This window comes from Heptranchias perlo, chromosome 31, assembly GCF_035084215.1.
Source record: "Heptranchias perlo isolate sHepPer1 chromosome 31, sHepPer1.hap1, whole genome shotgun sequence".
Taxonomy (NCBI): Eukaryota; Metazoa; Chordata; class Chondrichthyes; order Hexanchiformes; family Hexanchidae; genus Heptranchias; species Heptranchias perlo.
Window position 1 is genome coordinate 36,158,506 of NC_090355.1, and position 23,250 is coordinate 36,181,755.

The 23,250-nt window shown below is 56.4% G+C and overlaps 2 protein-coding genes across 2 annotated transcripts in view; both read right to left on the reverse strand.

The window, feature by feature from the left end:
* LOC137300742 (collagen alpha-1(V) chain-like) overlaps window positions 1-20,751 on the reverse strand; it is a 101,742-nt gene extending 80,991 nt beyond the window's left edge. The window contains exons 1-9 of the mRNA XM_067970011.1: window positions 20,700-20,751; window positions 13,959-14,003; window positions 12,713-12,766; window positions 10,688-10,795; window positions 9,019-9,072; window positions 8,867-8,920; window positions 3,320-3,364; window positions 3,099-3,152; window positions 776-820 (exon numbers count right to left, since the gene is read on the reverse strand). Coding sequence (XP_067826112.1) covers window positions 776-820; window positions 3,099-3,152; window positions 3,320-3,364; window positions 8,867-8,920; window positions 9,019-9,072; window positions 10,688-10,795; window positions 12,713-12,766; window positions 13,959-13,979 — 435 coding nt within the window. The 5' untranslated portion in view covers window positions 13,980-14,003; window positions 20,700-20,751. The remainder of the gene's footprint in view (window positions 1-775; window positions 821-3,098; window positions 3,153-3,319; window positions 3,365-8,866; window positions 8,921-9,018; window positions 9,073-10,687; window positions 10,796-12,712; window positions 12,767-13,958; window positions 14,004-20,699) is intronic.
* Window positions 19,665-23,250, reverse strand: part of LOC137300359 (collagen alpha-1(V) chain-like) — a 199,044-nt gene continuing 195,458 nt past the window's right edge. Inside the window, 3 exon segments of the mRNA XM_067969443.1 lie at window positions 19,665-19,793; window positions 20,700-20,753; window positions 22,344-22,388. Of these exon segments, the coding sequence (XP_067825544.1) occupies window positions 19,665-19,793; window positions 20,700-20,753; window positions 22,344-22,388 (228 nt within the window).

Genomic DNA, 23,250 nt, shown 5'->3' on the forward strand with positions numbered 1-23,250 from the left:
GAAATAATCTTGACATGGATTGAATAATCCAGGACTAATCTCCACACGGATTGGATAATCCAGAACGAATCTTCATATTGATTGGATAATCCAGAACTAATCTCCACACAGATTGGATAATCCAGAACTAATCTCCACATGGATTGGGTAGTTCAGAACTAATCACCACACTGATTGGATAGTTCACAGCTGATCAGCACACAGATTGGCTCATTCAGAGTTGATTTTTATGACCTATATTGTGCTTTTTTTTTGACATGAGAAGTTTTCTTTCCAGTTTGGAAGCTGCTGTTGGTCCTTGCGTTCTGTCCAAAATAACCAATGCACAATGCCAACACTCGCTTTTGGACACTTGAAAGTCAACTATTCCTCAAACGCGCAGATCTAAGTGGCCAGTTCAAGGCCGAGGAGCATCCAACAAACATGCTCCAAACATGTGATAAACAAAGGCGATTTGAAGCGAACTCTGGGAGCCTCCTTTTACTGTCAGCCTTTCTTCATGGAATTTTGGAGAGAAAACCAGCTGTAAAGGACAAATTGATTAGATGTGATCTGATCCTCACATCCAGTCTCAGCATGAAGTAACAAAGTACTTTTGTGGAGGTTAGGGACACAGAATGCTCACTGGTCTCAGGTCCTGATACCCTCGCTCTCCACTGATGGACTTGGAACAGCAGAGAGTCCAAGACTAGAGACGAGCTTTGCTCTACATTGAAACACTGCATGAAAGCAACACAATGGAAGAGAAAGGATCTTGGTGATTGTATCTCCTTACCCTCTCACCAGAAGGACCAGGTGGACCATCATTGCCTGAGCTACCCTGTAATTAGAGATGATTAGAGATGTTAGCTCCAGAAAGTGAAAGAATTATCCAACTATATTTACAACAACAGCAATAACAAAGGATATTTCTGCAAATATCTTAATTCAATTTGAATTTTGTTCCTGATTTCAGGAGGTATTCAGTGGGTTTCTTGGGGGCTCCATGCCAGATACCCATCCCCAATCCCTGTTTTCTACATGTTTACATTGGAAGGGGACCGGGTGGGGCAGTGGGTCAGATACTGACCTTTCACCTTTGCCCTGACTGGGTGGGATGAAAGTCTCCTCCTTCACTCTGTTGGCTGTAAGGAGCCCATGTGACTTGCATTTGACGCAGTTTCAACCCAATCCTTAATGGGAGGGGGCCCCTGGACTGGCAGAAAACAATATCTTACATTAGGAGGGAGGAGATGAGGGGGGATTCAGTGAGGGACAAGGGGGAACACTTTGGGAGAGTGATATTTTGGGAGTGAGGTGGGGGAAGAAAAAGAGGGACAAATGGAGGATTTGGTGGTGAGATGGAGATTTAAGGAGGGAGGGGGTGAAGGGAGAGATTTTGGGAGTTAGGGGGGAAATTTGGGATGAAGGGGTAGATTTTGGGAGGGACGGGTTATGGGGGCGATTTTGGAAGGGGGGGATGGGGGAGATGTTGGGAAAGAACTGATTGAGGGGGGAGATGTTGGGAGGGAGGGGATGAGCGGGGGATGTTTGGAGGGAGGGGATGAGCGGGGGATTTTGGGAGGAAGGGGTGGGGGGGGAAGGTGTTGGGAGGGAGGGGGTTTTGGGAGGGAGGAGTTATGGGTGGATTTTGGGAGGGAGGGGATGGGGGGGAGATGTTGGGAATGAACTGAATGAGGGGGGTAGATGTTGGGAACAAATTGGGTGAGGAGGGATGTTGGGAGGGGGAAGATTAGTGGGGGATTTTGAGAGGGAGGGGATGAAGGGGGAGATGCAGGGAGGGAGGGGGTGAGGGGGGTAGATGTTGGTGGGGGTAACAGAGGGCAGGTCCATGGTAGCTGAAAGAGCGGGCATCAGTAGTGGGGAGACAAGAACGAGGAGGAGACTCTGTCAGAGTAACGAAGGGTGTGAGCAGAGGTAAGATGGATTCTGCTGGGGGAGGGGGAGGCAATTTAAAGATGAGGATAAACATCTTGAAAATAATTTGTTCACTACCAGGGAGCCAGCTGTGACAGGCTAAATAGATAATCTGATGTAGAAAGGCTGCCTGGGCAATTGAAACTAGAAACGCACGTTTATGGGACTCTGTATCTAACCCGTGCTGTACCTGCCCTGGGAGTGTTTGATGGGACAGTGTAGAGGGAGCTTTACTCTGTATCTAACCCTGTACCTGCCCTGGGAGTGTTTGATGGGACAGTGTAGAGGGAGCTTTACTCTGTATCTAACCCTGTACCTGACCCTGGGAGTGTTTGATGGGACAGTGTAGAGGGAGCTTTACTCTGTATCTAACCCTGTACCTGACCCTGGGAGTGTTTGATGGGACAGTGTAGAGGGAGCTTTACTCTGTATCTAACCCTGTACCTGCCCTGGGAGTGTTTGATGGGACAGTGTAGAGGGAGCTTTACTCTGTATCTAACCCTGTACCTGCCCTGGGAGTGTTTGATGGGACAGTGTAGAGGGAGCTTTACTCTGTATCTAACCCTGTACCTGCCCTGGGAGCGTTTGATGGGACAGTGTAGAGGGAGCTTTACTCTGTATCTAACCCGTGCTGTACCTGCCCTGGGAGTGTTTGATGGGACAGTGTAGAGGGAGCTTTACTCTGTATCTAACCCTGTACCTGCCCTGGGAGTGTTTGATGGGACAGTGTAGAGGGAGCTTTACTCTGTATCTAACCCTGTACCTGCCCTGGGAGTGTTTGATGGGACAGTGTAGAGGGAGCTTTACTCTGTATCTAACCCTGTACCTGCCCTGGGAGCGTTTGATGGGACAGTGTAGAGGGAGCTTTACTCTGTATCTAACCCGTGCTGTACCTGCCCTGGGAGTGTTTGATGGGACAGTGTAGAGGGAGCTTTACTCTGTATCTAACCCTGTACCTGCCCTGGGAGTGTTTGATGGGACAGTGTAGAGGGAGCTTTACTCTGTATCTAACCCTGTACCTGCCCTGGGAGCGTTTGATGGGACAGTGTGGAGGGAGCTTTACTCTGTATTTAACCTGTGTTGTACCTGCTCTGGGAGTGTTTGACCCCTGATTTATTCTATACTTTGGCACTAACCGGCTTCCCTTGAGGAGCATAATATTGATGATAAAGTAGAGTTACCTTCGGGCCTGGTTTGCCTGTTGATCCTCTCGGACCTCGTTCACCACGAGGACCCTTTGATGAGTCAAGATAAAAGAAAAGAAGTTAGAGCCATAAGAAAAAACAATCGGATATTCGAGATTTACAACAAGAAACTAAAACGAAAATGCATTGACAATTAGCAGTGATGCACCGGGAGAGGATGAGTTTGTAACGATGATGTTCAGTAGATGAGTTCGTACCGTTGGGCCTCTCTGTCCCCTTGGACCTGCTTTTCCTGGCGTGCCCTAGTAATAAGGAACAAAAAGATAGGTTAGCAAAAGAAGAGCGGTGAGGGCAGAGTCAGCACGAACACATGGTCCAGGGCCCTCCCCCATCGCACCCATTCAATAATCTCCAACACATGGTCCAGGGCCCTCCCCCATCTCCACCATTCAATAATCTCCAACACATGGTCCAGGACCCTCCCCCATCTCCACCATTCAATAATCTCCAACACATGGTCCAGGACCCTCCCCCATCTCCACCATTCAATAATCTCCAACACATGGTCCAGGGCCCTCCCCCATCTCCACCATTCAATAATCTCCAACACATGGTCCAGGGCCCTCCCCCATCTCCACCATTCAATAATCTCCAACACATGGTCCAGGACCCTCCCCCATCTCCACCATTCAATAATCTCCAACACATGGTCCAGGACCCTCCCCCATCTCCACCATTCAATAATCTCCAACACATGGTCCTGGACCCTCCCCCATCGCCACCATTCAATAATCTCCAACACATGGTCCAGGGCCCTCCCCCATCTCCACCATTCAATAATCTCCAACACATGGTCCAGGGCTCTCCCTCCATCTCCACCATTCAATAATCTCCAACACATGGTCCAGGGCCCTCCCTCCATCTCCACCATTCAATAATCTCCAACACATGGTCCAGGGCCCTCCCTCCATCTCCACCATTCAATAATCTCCAACACATGGTCCAGGGCCCTCCCCCATCGCCACCATTCAATAATCTCCAACACAGGGTCCAGGGCCCTCCCCCATCTCCACCATTCAATAATCTCCAACACATGGTCCAGGGCCCTCCCTCCATCTCCACCATTCAATAATCTCCAACACATGGTCCAGGGCCCTCCCCCATCGCCACCATTCAATAATCTCCAACACATGGTCCAGGGCCCTCCCTCCATCTCCACCATTCAATAATCTCCAACACATGGTCCAGGGCCCTCCCCCATCGCCACCATTCAATAATCTCCAACACAGGGTCCAGGGCCCTCCCCCATCTCCACCATTCAATAATCTCCAACACATGGTCCAGGGCCCTCCCCCATCTCCACCATTCAATAATCTCTAACACATGGTCCAGGGCCCTCCCCCATCTCCACCATTCAATAATCTCCAACACATGGTCCAGGACCCTCCCTCCCTCTCCAACATTCAATAATCTCCAACTCATGGTCCAGGGCCCTCCCACATCGCCACCATTCAATAATCTCCAACACATGGTCCAGGGCCCTCCCCCATCGCCACCATTCAATAATCTCCAACACATCGTCCAGGACCCTCCCTCCATCTCCACCATTCAATAATCTCCAACTCATGGTCCAGGACCCTCCCCCATCTCCACCATTCAATAATCTCCAACACATGGTCCAGGGCCCTCCCCCATCTCCACCATTCAATAATCTCCAACACATGGTCCAGGGCCCTCCCTCCCTCTCCAACATTCAATAATCTCCAACACATGGTCCAGGGCCCTCCCTCCATCTCCACCATTCAATAATCTCCAACACATGGTCCAGGGCGCTCCCCCATCTCCAACATTCAATAATCTCCAACACATGGTCCAGGGCCCTCCCTCCATCTCCACCATTCAATAATCTCCAACACATGGTCCAGGGCTCTCCCCCATCTCCAGCATTCAATAATCTCCAACACAGGGTCCAGGGCCCTCCCCCATCTCCAGCATTCAATAATCTCCAACACATGGTCCAGGGCCCTCCCTCCATCGCCAACATTCAACAGACTTTGCTCACGGATATATCGACCGCTCTTACTCTGTCTGGGCCTATATGTGACTCCAGTCCCACACCAATGTGGTTGTATCTTAACTGCCCTCTGAAGTGACCTAGCAAGTTCTATCAGGGCTAATAGGGATGGCCAATAATTGCCAGGCTTGCCAGTGATGCCCACATCCCAAAAATAAATTAAAACAAATATCTACAAATCAGGCCAGACAACCAGAACCATTCATTACAAGTCAAAGGAAAGCCTGTTCATTTTATTTCATGTCTTTAACCTATCACGATGAATCATCTCAACTGGGGATCGTCCGCTGATTAACGCACAGGGGCTTATATTTACCCAGAGGTCACAATAGAGGGTGCTTTTAGCCCTATCTGCCTGGTGGGTGGGCAGTTAAAATTGCCCAGGTAACTGACCCACTGGAAAGCCCCCCGGATCCAGGCATCTGCGATTATAACGTGTTCTCCTGAGCAGGCGGCAAGAACAGCTGCCTGAAGCCGATGGGGTCTTTCTTGACATCTACTTGTCGGGTCCTGGTGATGTCATCGGGACCTGACTGCAATTTTAACTGGTGGCCTGAGTGGGGACCCTCTCTCGCTGGGAGATGGTCAGGCAGGACCTGCCAGGAAGAAGGTACGTTTTTTATTTCCTTTGCAGGACTGGAGAAGCTGGGATTGTTCTCCTTGGAGCAGAGAAGGTTAAGGGGAGATTTGATCGAGGTGTTCAAAATTACGAGGGGTTTTGAGAGAGTAAATAAGGAGAAACTGTTTCCAGTGGCAGGAGGGTCGGTAACCAGAGGACACAGATTTAAGGTAATTTTCAAAAGAACCAAAGGGGAGATGAGGAGAATGTTTTTACGCAGCGAGTTGTTCTGATCTGGAATTCACTGCCTGAAAGGGCGGTGGGAGCAGATTCAATAATAACTTTCAAAAGGGAATTGGATAAATACTCGAAAAGGAAAAATTTGCAGGGCAATGGGGAAAGAGCAGCGGGGAGTGGGACTAATTGGATAGCTCTTTCAAAGAGCCGCCACAGGCAGGATGGGCCGAGCGGCCTCCTCCTGTGCTGTATTATTCTATGACTGGGAGGAGCAGGGGTTGGATGTTTCCCTGTGACCATATACATGGACTCAATACTCAAGGACCAGTGAGGAGCTGTTCTGGACTTTGATCATTTTATCAACACTGGCTGGCACTGAGTGCGGAGGGAGGAGGGAGGAGGGAGGAGGGAGGAGGGAGGGTCGTGTGACAATCTAACACATTAGTGCCCCGTGTCTTGCCTGGCTCCCCTTCCTGTTCCTAACTGCCTGCATCACCTGCCCTGGGATTTGAATCCTGCGCTGCTGTGAAAAATAAAAGTAGAAAATCAACAAAATTGCAAGCAATGAACTGTGACCCGTGTAGAGCTCAATCTCCAGGGACCCCTGCTCCTCCCAACAATGTTCTCAGGACTCCAGGTTTCTGGGGTCTTTCCTGGATCCGTATGGTCAGATGTAGAATCATAGAAAGGTAACAACACAGAAGGAGGCCATTCGGCCCATTGAGTCCGTGCCGGCTCTATGCAAGAGCAATCCAGCGAGTCCCACTCCCCCGCCCTTTCCTCGTAGCCCTGCAAATTTTTTCCTTTCAAGTACTTATCCAGTTCCCTTTTGAAGGCCATGATTGAATCTGCCTCCACCACCCCCTCGGGCAGTGCATTCCAGATCCTAACCACTCGCTTTGTAAATAAGTTTTTCCTCATGTCACCTTGGTTCTTTTGCCAATCACCTTAAATCTATGTCCTCTGGTTCTTGACCCTTCTGCCAATGGGAACAGTTTCTCTCTATCTACTCTGTCTAGACCCTTCATGATTTTGAATACCTCGATCAAATCTCCTCGCAACCATCTCTGTTCCAAGGAGAACAACCCCAGCTTCTCCAGTCTATCCACGTAACTAAAGTCCCTCATCCTTGGAATCATTCCAGTAAATCTCTTCTGCACCCTCTCTAAGGCCTTCACATCCTTCCTAAAGTGCGGTGCCCAGAACTGGACACAATACTCCAGTTGTGGTCGAACCAGTGTTTTATAAAAGTTCATCATGACTTCCTTGCTTTTGTACTCTATGCCTCTATTTATAAAGTCCAGGATCCCGTATGCTTTTTTGGCAGGATACAAACCTGATGCAGTTAAAGAACAATACAGCTGAGGCAGATGTTCCCAGCGGAATCTTGCGAGGATCTCTGAATGTAAACTACGCCAAGCCAGAGACAGATGTTGTTTAATGGCTGCCTTTAATACACTGCAATATCAATGAGATCTTCACTCATCATTCTTAACCTCCCTCTGCCTATTAAAGGAGGGGTAGGAACATGGGAATAGGGGGAGGCCATTCAGCCCCTCGAGCCTGTTCTGCCATTCAATTAGATCATGGTTGATCTGCATCTTAACTCCATTTACCCGCCTTGGTTCTGTAACCCTTAATCCCCTCACCCACAAAAATCGATCAATCTCAGTTTTGAAAGCTCCAATTGACCCCCAGCCTCAAAAGCTTTTTGGGGGAGAGAGTTCCAGATTTCCACTCCCCTTTGTGTGATGAAGTGCTTCCTGACATCACCCCTGAACGGCCTGGCTCTAATTTTAAGGTTCTGCCCCCTTGTTCTGGACTCCCCCCACCAGAGGAAATAGTTTCTCTCTATCGACCCTATCAAATCCTTGAATCATCTTAAACACCTCGATTAGATCACCCCTTAATCTTCTATACTCGAGGGAATACAAGCCCAGTCTGTGCAACCTGTCCTCGTAATTTAACCCTTTTAGCCCCGATATCATTCTGGTGAATCTGTGCTGCACCCCCTCCAAGGCCAATATATCCTTCCTGAGGTGCGGTGCCCAGAACTGAACCCAGTCTCCAGATGGGGTCTGACCGAGACACTTTATAACTGGAACTTGTTCGTTGTAAATGGGTCGATGCCCCTTAAATCAGTGAGCAAAGGAACCTCAAACCAACAGGTCAAACACCACCACCAGGATCACTGGGATCCTGACTCCTGTCTTATTTGTAAAACACAGGTCCTATTTATATAGCTTTACACAAACTCCCCAGCCTGAAACACTGCCAAACGACCAGAGACGATGATGATTGGGAGAGGAGAGTAACTGGTGGGCTCTGCTCAGTTGGGCCCCAGAATGGGAGACCTTAACCTTTCAGTCTGGGCTGGATCCAAAACCCCCCCAACTCCAGCGCTGAGTTCTGCCCCCCTGCTGACCTCGCCAAGGTTGGCAGGGTTCGGGATTCGGGGCGGTGGGGTGGGGGTGTCCCTTCTTTTGAGGAACAATGGCAGGAGCCCCTGCTATTGGAGGAATATCTCACACACGGGCTGGCCACAGAGTCTGGAGATGGCAGCGGAGGCTTCGCTGACTGGATCACACACCCTGAGAAAAATTAATGAATTCCCCCACACGCCCCTCAGAGACCCCCTTTGTAAGGGAGTCCCATTTGAATAATTAAAATAGGAATTAATTTCACACGCACGCACACGGAGTTCAGGAGCGAGAACCCTATTTAACACTCACTCTGCCTCAGCTGCGATCAGCTAACTGATCAGAGGCCCAGGATGGAGCTCTTCAACATGAAGCCTCTCTTTCTGTAACAGACCATCATCCCCCCAAGCTCAGTCTCCTTTACTCAGATCCCCTACAAAATAAACCTTTTCTGGGTCACAGAACACAACACATTTCCCATGTAACGTCTGCCCGTTATTAAGCTCAGACCTACCCTTGCTCCTTTCTCGCCATTCGCTCCCGGGAATCCTGGGAATCCAAACGAACCCTGGAAAGACCGAGAGAGAGAAAATTCATTCACAGGGATCGAGGAACGGGAGCAGCTCCAGGAAGGAAGAGCCTCTCGGCTCCAGGAGATCCACTTACTTTTGGGCCTTGTCTTCCTGGGTATCCCGGCAACCCCGGAACTCCGAGCTTTCCCTAGAACAACAGAGGAAACGCATTAACTGGGAAGCTGCAAGTCGAGCCTTTACCCTTAATCCCTTTTACAGGAGACAGGAGGGCCGGGATGTAACCACACCCAGGAAAGCTTTCAGACAACTGGGAATCTAATGGGACCCTCGGTCGATGGCAGTGCTGATTGGGAATCGGCCACAGGGGTCATCGTGTCACCCATTTGCAGGGCTGAGATCCTCCACTCACAGAGTTTACCCTCATATCTGTATTTGGCTTTGGAAAAGATATTGCTTGATATTGCAACAGAAAATATCTGGTAGTCCCAACCCCACCTACCCAACCCACCCACCACATCCCTCAACCTAACCCACCCACCACATCCCTCAACCCAACCCACCCACCACATCCCTCAATCCCAGCTACCCACCTTCTCCCCATATCCTCAATCCCACCTACCCACCTTCTCCTCATATCCTCAATCCCACCTACCCACCTTCTCCCCATATCCTCAATCCCACCTACCCACCTTCTCCCCATATCCTCAATCCCACCTACCCACCTTCTCCCCATATCCTCAATCCCACCCACCCACCTTCTCCCCATATCCCTCAATCCCACCTACCCACCTTCTCCCCATATCCTCAATCCCACCTACCCACCTTCTCCCCATATCCTCAATCCCACCCACCCACCTTCTCCCCATATCCCTCAATCCCACCTACCCACCTTCTCCCCATATCCCTCAATCCCACCTACCCACCTTCTCCCCATATCCTCAATCCCACCCACCCACCTTCTCCCCATATCCCTCAATCCCACCTACCCACCTTCTCCCCATATCCCTCAATCCCACCTACCCACCTTCTCCCCATATCCTCAATCCCACCCACCCACCTTCTCCCCATATCCTCAATCCCACCCACCCACCTTCTCCCCATATCCCTCAATCCCACCTACCCACCTTCTCCCCATATCCTCAATCCCACCTACCCACCTTCTCCCCATATCCTCAATCCCACCTACCCACCTTCTCCCCATATCCTCAATCCCACCCACCCACCTTCTCCCCATATCCTCAATCCCACCTACCCACCTTCTCCCCATATCCTCAATCCCACCTACCCACCTTCTCCCCATATCCCTCAATCCCACCCACCCACCTTCTCCCCATATCCTCAATCCCACCTACCCACCTTCTCCCCATATCCTCAATCCCACCCACCCACCTTCTCCCCATATCCTCAATCCCACCCACCCACCTTCTCCCCATATCCTCAATCCCACCTACCCACCTTCTCCCCATATCCCTCAATCCTTCTCTCTCCAGAAACATCTAATTGTCTTTGTCCCCATTTGGACTTCTCTCCTTTCAAGGTCTTATTCAGAACAATACAGACGTAGGAAATGATTGCCGATTGAATCTGGTTCTTACTTTGCTTCAAAGGTCACCCCGTGACTGGGAGTCAAAGTGTCAAATGTTTACACCACACTCCATGAAATATTTAATTTGTGCTTAAAGTAGGAATAAAAAGTGTTTCCGACTGTTCTTATTGGCTTTGTTCTCAGTGATATTGGCTTTGATGGAAGCACGGAGAAGTACAACCCGTGGGTAATCTGGGAATGCTTCACCTTCAGATACCTTTTCACCTGCTGGCCCAGGTGGGCCTGGGTCTCCTGAGGGTCCGTTGCGACCTTTGGGACCTTCAGGACCATCTTCTCCCCTTGGACCGGCTGGACCGAGCTCACCCTGTCAGGAAACAAAGGAGGCCCAGAAATAACAAGTCAATGGAATGTTCCTGGCCTGACAACAATGAAAATACACCACGCAGGGAGTGAGGGGACGCGGGGAGCGAGGGGACGCGGGGAGCGAGGGAAGCGGGGAGCGAGGGGACACGGGGAGCGAGGGAACACGAGGAGCGAGGGAAGCGGGGAGCGAGGGGACACGGGGAGCGAGGGAACACGGGGAGCGAGGGAAGCGGGGAGCGAGGGGACACGGGGAGCGAGAGGGCGCGGGGAGCGAGGGAGGCGGGGAGCGAGGGGACGCGGGGAGCGAGGGGGCGCGGGGAGCGAGGGGACGCGGGGAGCGAGGGACGCGGGGAGCGAGAGGGCGCGGGGAGCAAGGGACGCGGGGAGCGAGGGGACGCGGGGAGCGAGAGGTCACGGGGAGCGAGAGGGCGCGGGGAGCGAGGGATGCGGGGAGCGAGAGGGTGCGGGGAGCGAGGGGAGCAAGTGACGCGGGGAGCGAGGGGACGCGGGGAGCGAGGGGAGCGAGTGACGCGGGGAGCGAGGGGACGCGGGGAGCAGGGGACGCGGGGAGCGAGGGGGCGCGGGAAGCGAGGGGACGCGGGGAGCGAGGGGACATGGGAAGCGAGGGGACGCGGGGAGCGAGGGGACACGGGGAGCTTGGATTTACAATGTTTTGCATTTTGTTCATTTGTTCCAGAGACAGTTTGTGAGGTGAGTTTGGGCACTGTGAGGCGTCATGTGACTGTCACACAATCCGTGACATTAAAGGGCCCTGAAACCCGCGAGAGTCTCGGCCCGCGAGAGACTCGGCCCGCGAGAGACTCGGCCCGCGAGAGACTCGGCCCGCGAGAGAGCTCAGTAAACAACGTTTGGCAGACTGACGATGACGGGCTGGGCTGAACTTCAGAAACTGCCACAGACGCGCAGGCCCAGGATTCAAGATCAGCGAATGGCCGGGGGGGGGGTGGGGGGTGGGGGGTGGGGGGTGGAAATTGCCTTGGAGATAGGAAGGAAATTAGATGATAGTAAACAATAACACATGAAATATAATTACAGAGAGAGACAGAGAGAGAGAGAAAGAGAGAGAGAGAGAGACAGAGGGACAGAGGGAGAGGGACAGAGGGAGAGGGACAGAGGAAGAGGGACAGAGAGAGAGGGACAGAGAGAGAGGGACAGAGAGAGAGGGACAGAGAGAGAGGGACAGAGAGAGAGGAACAGAGAGAGAGGGACAGAGAGGGACAGAGAGAGAGAGAGAGACAGAGAGAGACAGACAGAGAGAGAGACAGAGAGAGAGGGACGGAGAGAGAGGGACGGAGAGAGAGGGACGGAGAGAGGGATGGAGAGAGAGGGATGGAGAGAGGGATGGAGAGAGAGGGACGGAGAGAGGGATGGAGAGAGGGATGGAGAGAGGGGGACGGACAGACAGAGAGAGAGAGAGAGAGACAGACAGACAGACAGAGAGAGATAGAGAGACAGACAGACATAACACAGTGGAAGGAGTAGTGTGAAATGCAGACTCTTTATTCCCACTAAACTTTCCAGTGGCAGGAGGGTCGGTAACCAGAGGACACAGATTTAAGGTAATTGACAAAAGAACCAGAGGGGAGATGAGGAGAATTTTTTTTACGCAGCGAGTTGTTCTGATCTGGAATGCGCTGCCTGAAAGGGCGGTGGAAGCAGATTCAATAATAACTTTCAAAAGGGAATTGAATAAACATTTGAAAAGGAGACATTTACAGGGCTCTGGGGAAAGAGCAGGGGAGTGGGACTAATTGGATAGCTCTTTCAAAGAGCCGACACAGGCACGACGGGCCGAATGGCCTCCTCCTGTGCTGTAAGATTCTGTGATTCTATTTCCCCTCCAGTGCCAGCCAGAGCAGGGTGAACACTGGAAGTGAGATTTCCCTTTGTTACTCACTCTGTCGCCCTTTATTCCCATGTCACCCTTGAAGCCTGGGAATCCGTCTTCACCCTGTTAAAGCAGAAAGAAAATGGAACGATGAGATTAACAAGTCAGCGTAACGGGGATTCCACTCCAGCCAACAGCTGACGCCCAAACAACGGGAAACTCAAGGTCTGACTGCCTCACACAGCGCACGCTCTCGCCTGAGAGAGGGGGCCAATCAAGAGCAGGGAGGGGGGTGATCAAAGGGAGGGGGAAGATTGAGGGGGGAAGGCGATTGAGGGGGGGGCGATTGAGGGGGGGGGCGATCGAGGGGGGGGGGCGATTGAGGGGGGGGGCGATTGAGGGGGAGGGGGGCGATCAGGCAACCTGCAAGGGGGTGATTGACAACAGAACAGGGGCTCAAGCCATGATCAGGAAGGGGCTCGAGGCGGTGATTGGGAAGGGGCTCGAGGCGGTGATTGGGAAGGGGCTCGAGGCGGTGATTGGGAAGGGGCTCGAGGCGGTGATTGGGAAGGGGCTCGAGGCAGTGATTGGGAAGGGGCTCGAGGCGGTGATTGGGAAGGGGCTCGAGGCGGTGATTGGGAAGGGGCTCGAGGCGGTGATTGGCAGTGGCCTGTGCTTTTAATGTGGGGTCGGGGGACTCACTCCTGTCTCTCCCGGCTCCACATTCAGGCTTCCCTTTTAGTGGTGGTCTGCAGTGACCCCTTTAAGAGCTCCTGGGTGGGCCTGGAGACCTGGTTACTCTTGTCGGCCATCGTAACCTCGATGGAAATCCCAGATAGAGGCGTGAATGGGGATTACGGCAAACAACAGGGTCTCCCGAGGAAATTCCCACCACATGTCTATAGGGGACATGTTTATAGGGGACGTGTTTATAGGGGACGTGTTTATAGAATGTCCATCTAGGGAGGTTGAGTGAAGAACAGGGATGTGATGCCTCTCATGGTTGAATACCCCAGGACAATCTGTCATGGCTCACACGTGAAGAATGGTCACTTGATCAGAGCCTTCAGGAGAGGAGGAAGAAATCTGGGGAAAAAAGGGCAGGAGCTTAGCAACGCTTGGAAGGATGAGGTAGATGGGCTGAATGGCCTCACCCACCTGGACCTATCTCTGTGATCGTCACAATTATCGATCCAATGGTTTCCGGACTTTTTTTTGCACAACTTCCCTGGCCTAAAAACAGCGATTAAAAACTGGACCTCGCTCACAGATCAAGTGACTCCCTCCCACTCGAGACTGATTGTCCATTTCCTACCTTTTCACCTTTGTGTCCCATAAAACCACGAACACCATCAGCACCCTGAAATAAGGACAGATCACAGCTCAAGGGTTTAATACAAGCAATCCGACCGTGGGCTGGGAGCGAGTGTCAACCTCCAGCCAAGACATGGCGGAGAGGGAGGGGAGAGGAGACACTTGGACCAGCTCCTCATCCCATTCCGTGAATATTCCAGCCCCAGCTCTACCCTCAGGTCCACCACCGACGGTATCCATCCTGGCGGTATCCACCACCGACGGTATCCACCACCGACGGTATCCGCCACCGACGGTATCCACCACCGACGGTATCCACCACCGACGGTATCCATCACCGACGGTATCCACCACCGACGGTATCCACCACCGACGGTATCCACCACCGACGGTATCCGCCACCGACGGTATCCACCACCGACGGTATCCACCACCGACGGTATCCATCACCGACGGTATCCGCCACCGACGGTATCCATCACCGACGGTATCCGCCACCGACGGTATCCGCCACCGACGGTATCCATCACCGACGGTATCCCGCACCGACGGTATCCGCCACCGACGGTATCCGCCACCGACGGTATCCGCCACCGACGGTATCCATCACCGACGGTATCCCGCACCGACGGTATCCACCACCGACGGTATCCACCACCGACGGTATCCGCCACCGACGGTATCCGCCACCGACGGTATCCACCACCGACGGTATCCGCCACCGACGGTATCCCGCACCGACGGTATCCGCCACCGACGGTATCCACCACCGACGGTATCCCGCACCGACGGTATCCACCACCGACGGTATCCCGCACCGACGGTATCCGCCACCGACGGTATCCACCACCGACGGTATCCGCCACCGACGGTATCCGCCACCGACGGTATCCACCACCGACGGTATCCCGCACCGACGGTATCCGCCACCGACGGTATCCACCACCGACGGTATCCACCACCGACGGTATCCACCACCGACGGTATCCACCACCGACGGTATCCACCACCGACGGTATCCCGCACCGACGGTATCCACCACCGACGGTATCCGCCACCGACGGTATCCACCACCGACGGTATCCACCACCGACGGTATCCCGCACCGACGGTATCCCGCACCGACGGTATCCCGCACCGACGGTATCCCGCACCGACGGTATCCGCCACCGACGGTATCCATCACCGACGGTATCCGCCACCGACGGTATCCGCCACCGACGGTATCCGCCAGCGACGGTATCCATCACCGACGGTATCCACCACCATCAGAATTCCCGCATTAACCTTCTGACACACACTGAGTCTAAATAATTATTGTTGATTCTCTCTCCCTCCGACCTCTACTCCCTCACACACATTGCCTCCCTGCTTCTCTCTCTTTCCCCCTTTCTCTTTCATTTCCAATTCCTCCCTTTCAGTCTGTCATTCTTCTCCCTCCGAGTCCCCGCCCTCGCGCTCTCTCCGAGTCCCCGCCCTCGCGCTCTCTCCGAGTCCCCGCCCTCGAGCCCTCTCCGAGTCCCCGCCCTCGTGCTCTATCCCTGAGTCCCCGCCCTCGCGCCCTCTCCGAGTCCCCGCCCTCGTGCTCTATCCCTGAGTCCCCGCCCTCGCGCTCTCTCTCCGAGTCCCCGCCCTCGCGCTCTCTCCGAGTCCCCGCCCTCGCGCTCTCTCCGAGTCCCCGTCCTCGTGCTCTCTCCGAGTCCCCGCCCTCGCGCTCTCTCTCCGAGTCCCCGCCCTCGCGCTCTCTCCGAGTCCCCGCCCTCGTGCTCTATCCCTGAGTCCCCGCCCTCGTGCTCTATCCCTGAGTCCCCGCCCTCGCGCTCTCGCTCCGAGTCCCCGCCCTCGCGCTCTCTCCGAGTCCCCGCCCTCGCGCTCTCTCCCTGAGTCCCCGCCCTCGCGCTCTCACCGAGTCCCCGCCCTCGCGCTCTCTCTCCGAGTCCCCGCCCTCGCGCTCTCTCTCCGAGTCCCCGCCCTCGCGCTCTCTCTCTCCGAGTCCCCGCCCTCGTGCTCTCTCCCTGAGTCCCCGCCCTCGCGCTCTCTCCGAGTCCCCGCCCTCGCGCTCTCTCTCTGAGTCCCCGCCCTCGCGCTCTCTCTCTCCGAGTCCCCGCCCTCGCGCTCTCTCCCTGAGTCCCCGCCCTCGCGCTCTCTCTCCCTGAGTCCCCGCCCTCGTGCTCTCTCCCTGAGTCCCCGCCCTCGCGCTCTCTCTCCGAGTCCCCGCCCTCGCGCTCTCTCCGAGTCCCCGCCCTCGTGCTCTCTCCCTGAGTCCCCGCCCTCGCGCTCTCTCCGAGTCCCCGCCCTCGCGCTCTCTCCGAGTCCCCGCCCTCGCGCTCTCTCTCCGAGTCCCCGCCCTCGTGCTCTCTCCCTGAGTCCCCGCCCTCGCGCTCTCTCCGAGTCCCCGCCCTCGCGCTCTCTCTCCGAGTCCCCGCCCTCGCGCTCTCTCCGAGTCCCCGCCCTCGCGCTCTCTCCGAGTCCCCGCCCTCGCGCTCTCTCTCCCTGAGTCCCCGCCCTCGCGCTCTCTCTCCGAGTCCCCGCCCTCGCGCTCTCTCCCTGAGTCCCCGCCCTCGCGCTCTCTCCGAGTCCCCGCCCTCGCGCTCTCTCTCTGAGTCCCCGCCCTCGCGCTCTCTCTCTCCGAGTCCCCGCCCTCGCGCTCTCTCCCTGAGTCCCCGCCCTCGCGCTCTCTCTCCCTGAGTCCCCGCCCTCGTGCTCTCTCCCTGAGTCCCCGCCCTCGCGCTCTCTCTCCGAGTCCCCGCCCTCCCGCTCTCTCCGAGTCCCCGCCCTCGTGCTCTCTCCCTGAGTCCCCGCCCTCGCGCTCTCTCCGAGTCCCCGCCCTCGCGCTCTCTCCGAGTCCCCGCCCTCGCGCTCTCTCTCCGAGTCCCCGCCCTCGTGCTCTCTCCCTGAGTCCCCGCCCTCGCGCTCTCTCCGAGTCCCCGCCCTCGCGCTCTCTCTCCCTGAGTCCCCGCCCTCGCGCTCTCTCCGAGTCCCCGCCCTCGCGCTCTCTCCGAGTCCCCGCCCTCGCGCTCTCTCTCCCTGAGTCCCCGCCCTCGCGCTCTCTCTCCGAGTCCCCGCCCTCGCGCTCTCTCCGAGTCCCCGCCCTCGCGCTCTCTCCGAGTCCCCGCCCTCGCGCTCTCTCTCTCCGAGTCCCCGCCCTCGCGCTCTCTCTCCGAGTCCCCGCCCTCGCGCTCTCTCTCCGAGTCCCCGCCCTCGCGCTCTCTCTCCGAGTCCCCGCCCTCGCGCTCTCTCCCTGAGTCCCCGCCCTCGCGTTCTCTCTCCGAGTCCCCGCCCTCGCGCTCTCTCCGAGTCCCCGCCCTCGTGCGCTCTCTCCGAGTCCCTGCCCTCGCGCTCTCTCTCCGAGTCCCTGCCCTCGCGCTCTCTCTCCGAGTCCCCGCCCTCGCGCTCTCTCTCCGAGTCCCCGCCCTCGCGCTCTCTCTCCGAGTCCCCGCCCTCGCGCTCTCTTTCCGAGTCCCCGCCCTCGCGCTCTCTCCGAGTCCCCGCCCTCGCGCTCTCTCCGAGTCCCCGCCCTCGCGCTCTCTCCGAGTCCCCGCCCTCGCGCTCTCTCTCCATGAATCCCCGCCCTCGCGCTCTCTCTCCGAGTCCCCGCCCTCGCGCTCTCTCTCCGAGTCCCCGCCCTCGCGCTCTCTCCCTGAGTCCCCGCCCTCGCGCTCTCTCTCCCTGAGTCCCCGCCCTCGCTCTCTCTCCGAGTCCCCGCACTCGCGCTCTCTCTCTGAGTCCCCGCCCTCGCGCTCTCTCTCCGAGTCCCAGCCCTCGCGCTCTCTCTCCGAGTCCCCGCCCTCGCGCTCTCTCTCCCTGAGTCCCCGCCCTCGCTCTCTCTCCGAGTCCCCGCCCTCGCGCTCTCTCTCTGAGTCCCCGCCCTCGCGCTCTCTCTCCCTGAGTCCCCGCCCTCGCTCTCTCTCTCCGAGTCCCCGCCCTCGCGCTCTCTCTCTCCGAGTCCCCGCCCTCGCGCTCTCTCTCCGAGTCCCCGCCCTTGTGCGCTCTCTCCGAGTCCCCGCCCTCGCGCTCTCTCTCTGAGTCCCCGCCCTCGCGCTCTCTCTCCCTGAGTCCCCGCCCTCGCTCTCTCTCCGAGTCCCCGCACTCGCGCTCTCTCCGAGTCCCCGCCCTTGTGCGCTCTCTCTCTGAGTCCCCGCCCTCGCGCTCTCTCTCTGAGTCCCCGCCCTCGCGCTCTCTCTCCGAGTCCCCGCCCTCGCTCTCTCTCCGAGTCCCCGCCCTCGCGCTCTCTCTCTGAGTCCCCGCCCTCGCGCTCTCTCTCTCCGAGTCCCCGCCCTCGCGCTCTCTCTCTCCGAGTCCCCGCCCTCGCGCTCTCTCTCTCCGAGTCCCCGCCCTCGCGCTCTCTCTCCGAGTCCCCGCCCTCGCGCTCTCTCTCCGAGTCCCCGCCCTCGCGCTCTCTCCCTGAGTCCCCGCCCTCGCGTTCTCTCTCCGAGTCCCCGTCCTCGCGCTCTCTCCGAGTCCCCGCCCTCGCGCTCTCTCTCCGAGTCCCCGCCCTCGCGCTCTCTCTCCGAGTCCCCGCCCTCGCGCTCTCTCCGAGTCCCCGCCCTCGCGCTCTCTCTCCGAGTCCCCGCCCTCGCGCTCTCTCTCCGAGTCCCCGCCCTCGCGCTCTCTCTCCGAGTCCCCGCCCTCGCGCTCTCTCTCCGAGTCCCCGCCCTCGCGCTCTCTCTCCGAGTCCCCGCCCTCGCGCTCTCTCTCCGAGTCCCCGCCCTCGCGCTCTCTCTCCGAGTCCCCGCCCTCGCGCTCTCTCTCCGAGTCCCCGCCCTCGCGCTCTCTCTGAGTCCCCGCCCTCGCGCTCTCTCTCCGAGTCCCCGCCCTCGCGCTCTCTCTCCGAGTCCCCGCCCTCGCGCTCTCTCTCCGAGTCCCCGCCCTCGCGCTCTCTCTCCGAGTCCCCGCCCTCGCGCTCTCTCTCCCTGAGTCCCCGCCCTCGCGCTCTCTCCGAGTCCCCGCCCTCGCGCTCTCTCTCCGAGTCCCCGCCCTCGCGCTCTCTCTCCGAGTCCCCGCCCTCGCGCTCTCTCTCGGAGTCCCCGCCCTCGCGCTCTCTCTCCGAGTCCCCGCCCTCGCGCTCTCTCTCTGAGTCCCCGCCCTCGCGCTCTCTCTCTGAGTCCCCGCCCTCGCGCTCTCTCTCTGAGTCCCCGCCCTCGCGCTCTCTCTCCCTGAGTCCCCGCCCTCGCGCTCTCTCCGAGTCCCCGCCCTCGCGCTCTCTCTCTGAGTCCCCGCCCTCGCGCTCTCTCTCCCTGAGTCCCCGCCCTCGCGCTCTCTCTCTGAGTCCCCGCCCTCGCGCTCTCTCTCTGAGTCCCCGCCCTCGCGCTCTCTCTCTCCGAGTCCCCGCCCTCGCGCTCTCTCTCTCCGAGTCCCCGCCCTCGCGCTCTCTCTCTCTGAGTCCCCGCCCTCGCGCTCTCTCTCCCTGAGTCCCCGCCCTCGCGCTCTCTCTCTGAGTCCCCGCCCTCTCGCTCTCTCTCTGAGTCCCCGCCCTCGCGCTCTCTCTCTCCGAGTCCCCGCCCTCGCGCTCTCTCTCTCCGAGTCCCCGCCCTCGCGCTCTCTCTCTCCGAGTCCCCGCCCTCGCGCTCTCTCCCTGAGTCCCCTTGTCCTGTAATAACTGACTATGAAGGACCTGTCCAGGGATAACGTCAGTCAGCTTGGAAACGTCAGGAATCATTTAGCCATCCTTTTAAAACACTTCAGATCCAAGAATGGAAAATAAATATCAGGCTGGAAGATGCTGAACAAAGCCGGGTCTGTGTGGGGTTGTGTTGGTGACAGTATTGTCCAGCTGCTGCCCAGTATGTCCCAGTCCTGGGCAGAACCTTGGCACCTGGGAGCTGCCCGAACGAGCCTGTCAGTGAGAGGAGAGCTCACTCGAACAACACTCCAGGCTGTTGGAGACACCAACTGCTCTTTACTTTTTTAAAAATAGATTTTATTCAGTTCCCATTTTTTATTGTCAAGCTGTTACGTTGATTTCATGCATTGCCGTCCATTGGCTCCAAGTAAATTCACTGACTCACTCATTCAGATCTCCAGTTCAGTCTCGAGTCCATGCATAGCTGCAATCTCAGTTAGTGCCCCAGTGAGAGTCAATGTCTGTGGGACCCGTACCCCAGTGAGAGTCAGTGTCTGTGGAACCCGTACCCCAGTGAGAGTCAGTGTCTGTGGGACCCGTACCCCAGTGAGAGTCAGTGTCTGTGGGACCCGTACCCCAGTGAGAGTCAGTGTCTGTGGGACCCGTACCCCAGTGAGAGTCAGTGTCTGTGGAACCCGTACCCCAGTGAGAGTCAGTGTCTGTGGAACCCGTACCCCAGTGAGAGTCAGTGTCTGTGGGACCCGTACCCCAGTGAGAGTCAGTGTCTGTGGAACCCGTACCCCAGTGAGAGTCAGTGTCTGTGGAACCCGTACCCCAGTGAGAGTCAGTGTCTGTGGGACCCGTACCCCAGTGAGAGTCAGTGTCTGTGGAACCCGTACCCCAGTGAGAGTCAGTGTCTGTGGGACCCGTACCCCAGTGAGAGTCAGTGCCACTGGAACCCGTACCCCAGTGAGAGTCAGTGCCCAGGGAGCCTGTACCCCAGTGAGAGTCAGTGTCTGTGGGACCCGTACCCCAGTGAGAGTCAGTGCCCAGGGAGCCCGTACCCCAGTGAGAGTCAGTGCCCAGGGAGCCTGTACCCCTGGGTCTGGGGCTGTGTCCTGCTCTCTGGGCCTCTGGTCTTCACCTAGGTTCCTTAACAAAATGAAATGGCCAGCTTACCTTGACCCCTCGAGGACCTGGATAGCCAATGGGACCCTGTGGTCCTGCTGGACCCTGAAAGACAAAAGAGATACATCAGTGGGGACAACGTCGAGATTATAAAGATTTTGACTTTTTTAACAAGACGGTCTAAGAGTGGGCTGAATCAGCAGAGAAATCACAGCTGGAAGAAACAAACAGAAATCCCTCAGCCTTTACCAACCCGTTCAGTTTGTTTAGAATTTCTCCAGTTGATATCACACTCGAGAAACGAGTCTTCATCAGAGATCTGGTGACTCCTCATCCTTGGTTTGCCAACTCTGGTTGGACGTATTCCTGGTGGTTTCAACAGATGTCCTCCTGCCTCCAACCGCCCTACCCCCACACCCTCGCCATTGGTCACCCGACACAGCCATCGTCACAGTGCCCTGCCCCCGCACTCCCGCCATTGGTCACCCGACACGGCCATCGTTACGGTGCCCTGCCCCCTCACTCCCGCCATTGGTCACCCGACACGGCCATCGTCACAGTGCTCTGCCCCCGCACTTGCGCTATTGGTCGCCTGACATGGCCATTCTCACAGTGCGCTGCCTTCCCAGCCAATCGGAAAGTGAGCAGACTCTGTTACCCGATTGGATGATTCTTGACCGTTGGTCGAAGTCTTTTTTTTCTCAACTCCAGTATTTTTATAATTAATAAACTAAAACGTGCAGAGAAAATGAAGAAACTTTACATCATTTTTGATGCCCGTGGTTTTTCCCCTGGGTTTTTTGCTCCTGAAGATTAATCTTCAATTTCTGGAGATTCCTGGACAATCGGGAAGGTTGGTGAACTGAGCCATTGATTGAGACTGTGAGAAGCAGCTGGTCACTGACCAGAACTCCACAAACCCCAGCCAGTCTGTCCTCGGCCACGTCCACTCGATTACACGCCGTTGATCTTTGTATCTGCGGTTCCGTTCGGTGGTTGAATGGACTGAGACGCGCGGGGTGGGGAGCGGGGCATGGAGTGTGGACCCTCCTCACAGCCGCTCAGTGCTGGGATATCAGGTTCGGCCAAACACCCACCCCAAGGGAACGCTGATGCGTCCCGATCCGTGAGAGGACGGCAGCGCCAGCAACCTCAGGCAGACGGGTTGGGTGCGAGTCTGGTGAGACACGTATGGGCAATATAGGAGCTGGCAGCCAACAGCAGGCCCCAGGGTACACTGGAGGGCCCCAGGGTACACGAGAGGCCTCCAGGGTACACGGAAGGGCCCAGGATACACGGAAGGGCCCGGGATACACGGAAGGGCCCGGGATACACGGAAGGGCCCGGGATACACGGAAGGGCCCGGGATACACGGAAGGGCCTAGGGTACACGGAAGGGCCTGGGATACACGGAAGGGCCTGGGATACACGGAAGGGCCTAGGGTACACGGAAGGGCCCGGGGTACACGGAAGAGCCCAGGATACACGGAAGGGCCTAGGGTACACGGAAGGGCCCAGGGTACACGGAAGGGCCCAGGATACACGGAAGGGCCCAGGGTACACGGAAGAGCCCAGGGTACACGGAAGGGCCCGGGATACACGGAAGGGCCTAGCTAGATAGCTTTCTGCTACATTTATAGACAACAGCAATCGGTTAAAGCGAGTAGAGGAGGGTCTAGGACACGCTGGACCTACCGGACTTCCTTTCTCTCCGGACGGACCTTCCTTGCCAGGGTGACCCTGTGGAAACAAAGGGGAGATCAAGGACACATCAGGTCTGCAATGCAACGTGGGCCTTCCTCCGCCTCTGATAGGCCGATCGCATCATTCCTCTCACTTTCCCCACAGGCCTAATCTGCAAACTCCTTTTCTGGGAGGTATTAATCGTGGAACAGGAGGAGGCCATTCAGCCCCTTGGACCTGCTCCTCCATTCAATTAGATTGTGATGTGGAGATGCCGGTGATGGACTGGGGTGGACAAATGTAAGGAGTCGTACAACACCAGGTTATAGCCTGGAGTTGTAAGACTCCTTACAATTAGATTGTGGCTGATCTGCATCTCAAACCCATTTACCCACTTTTGCTCCATGTCCCTTGATATCCTCACCCAACAAAAAAATCGATCAATCTCAGTCTTGAAAATTGCAGTTGGGGAGATGAGGAGAATGTTTTTTACGCAGCGAGTTGTTCTGATCCGGAATGCGCTGCCTGAAAGGGCGGTGGAAGCAGATTCAATAATAACTTTCAAAAGGGAATTGGATAAATACTTGAAGGGGGGAATTTGCAGGACTATGGAGAAAGAGCAGGGGAGTGGGACTAATTGGACAGCTCTTTCAAAGAGCCGGCACAGGTACGATGGGCTGATTGGCCTCCTTCTGTGCTGTAAGATTCTCTGATTCTATGATTCTCAGCAACCGCAGGAATTGCTGGACTAAAATAGACCGAAGTCCATCCAGTTCACCTTCTCCCATCCTGATAGTCGCACGATACGATAATCGAGTTATTGATTAATCACAGCGATCAATCTCTATCAACGAGTCTCCAACAGACCCAGACATGAGGTGAGGAAAACCCCCAGTGTTGGGGGAGAGTGTTCCAGATA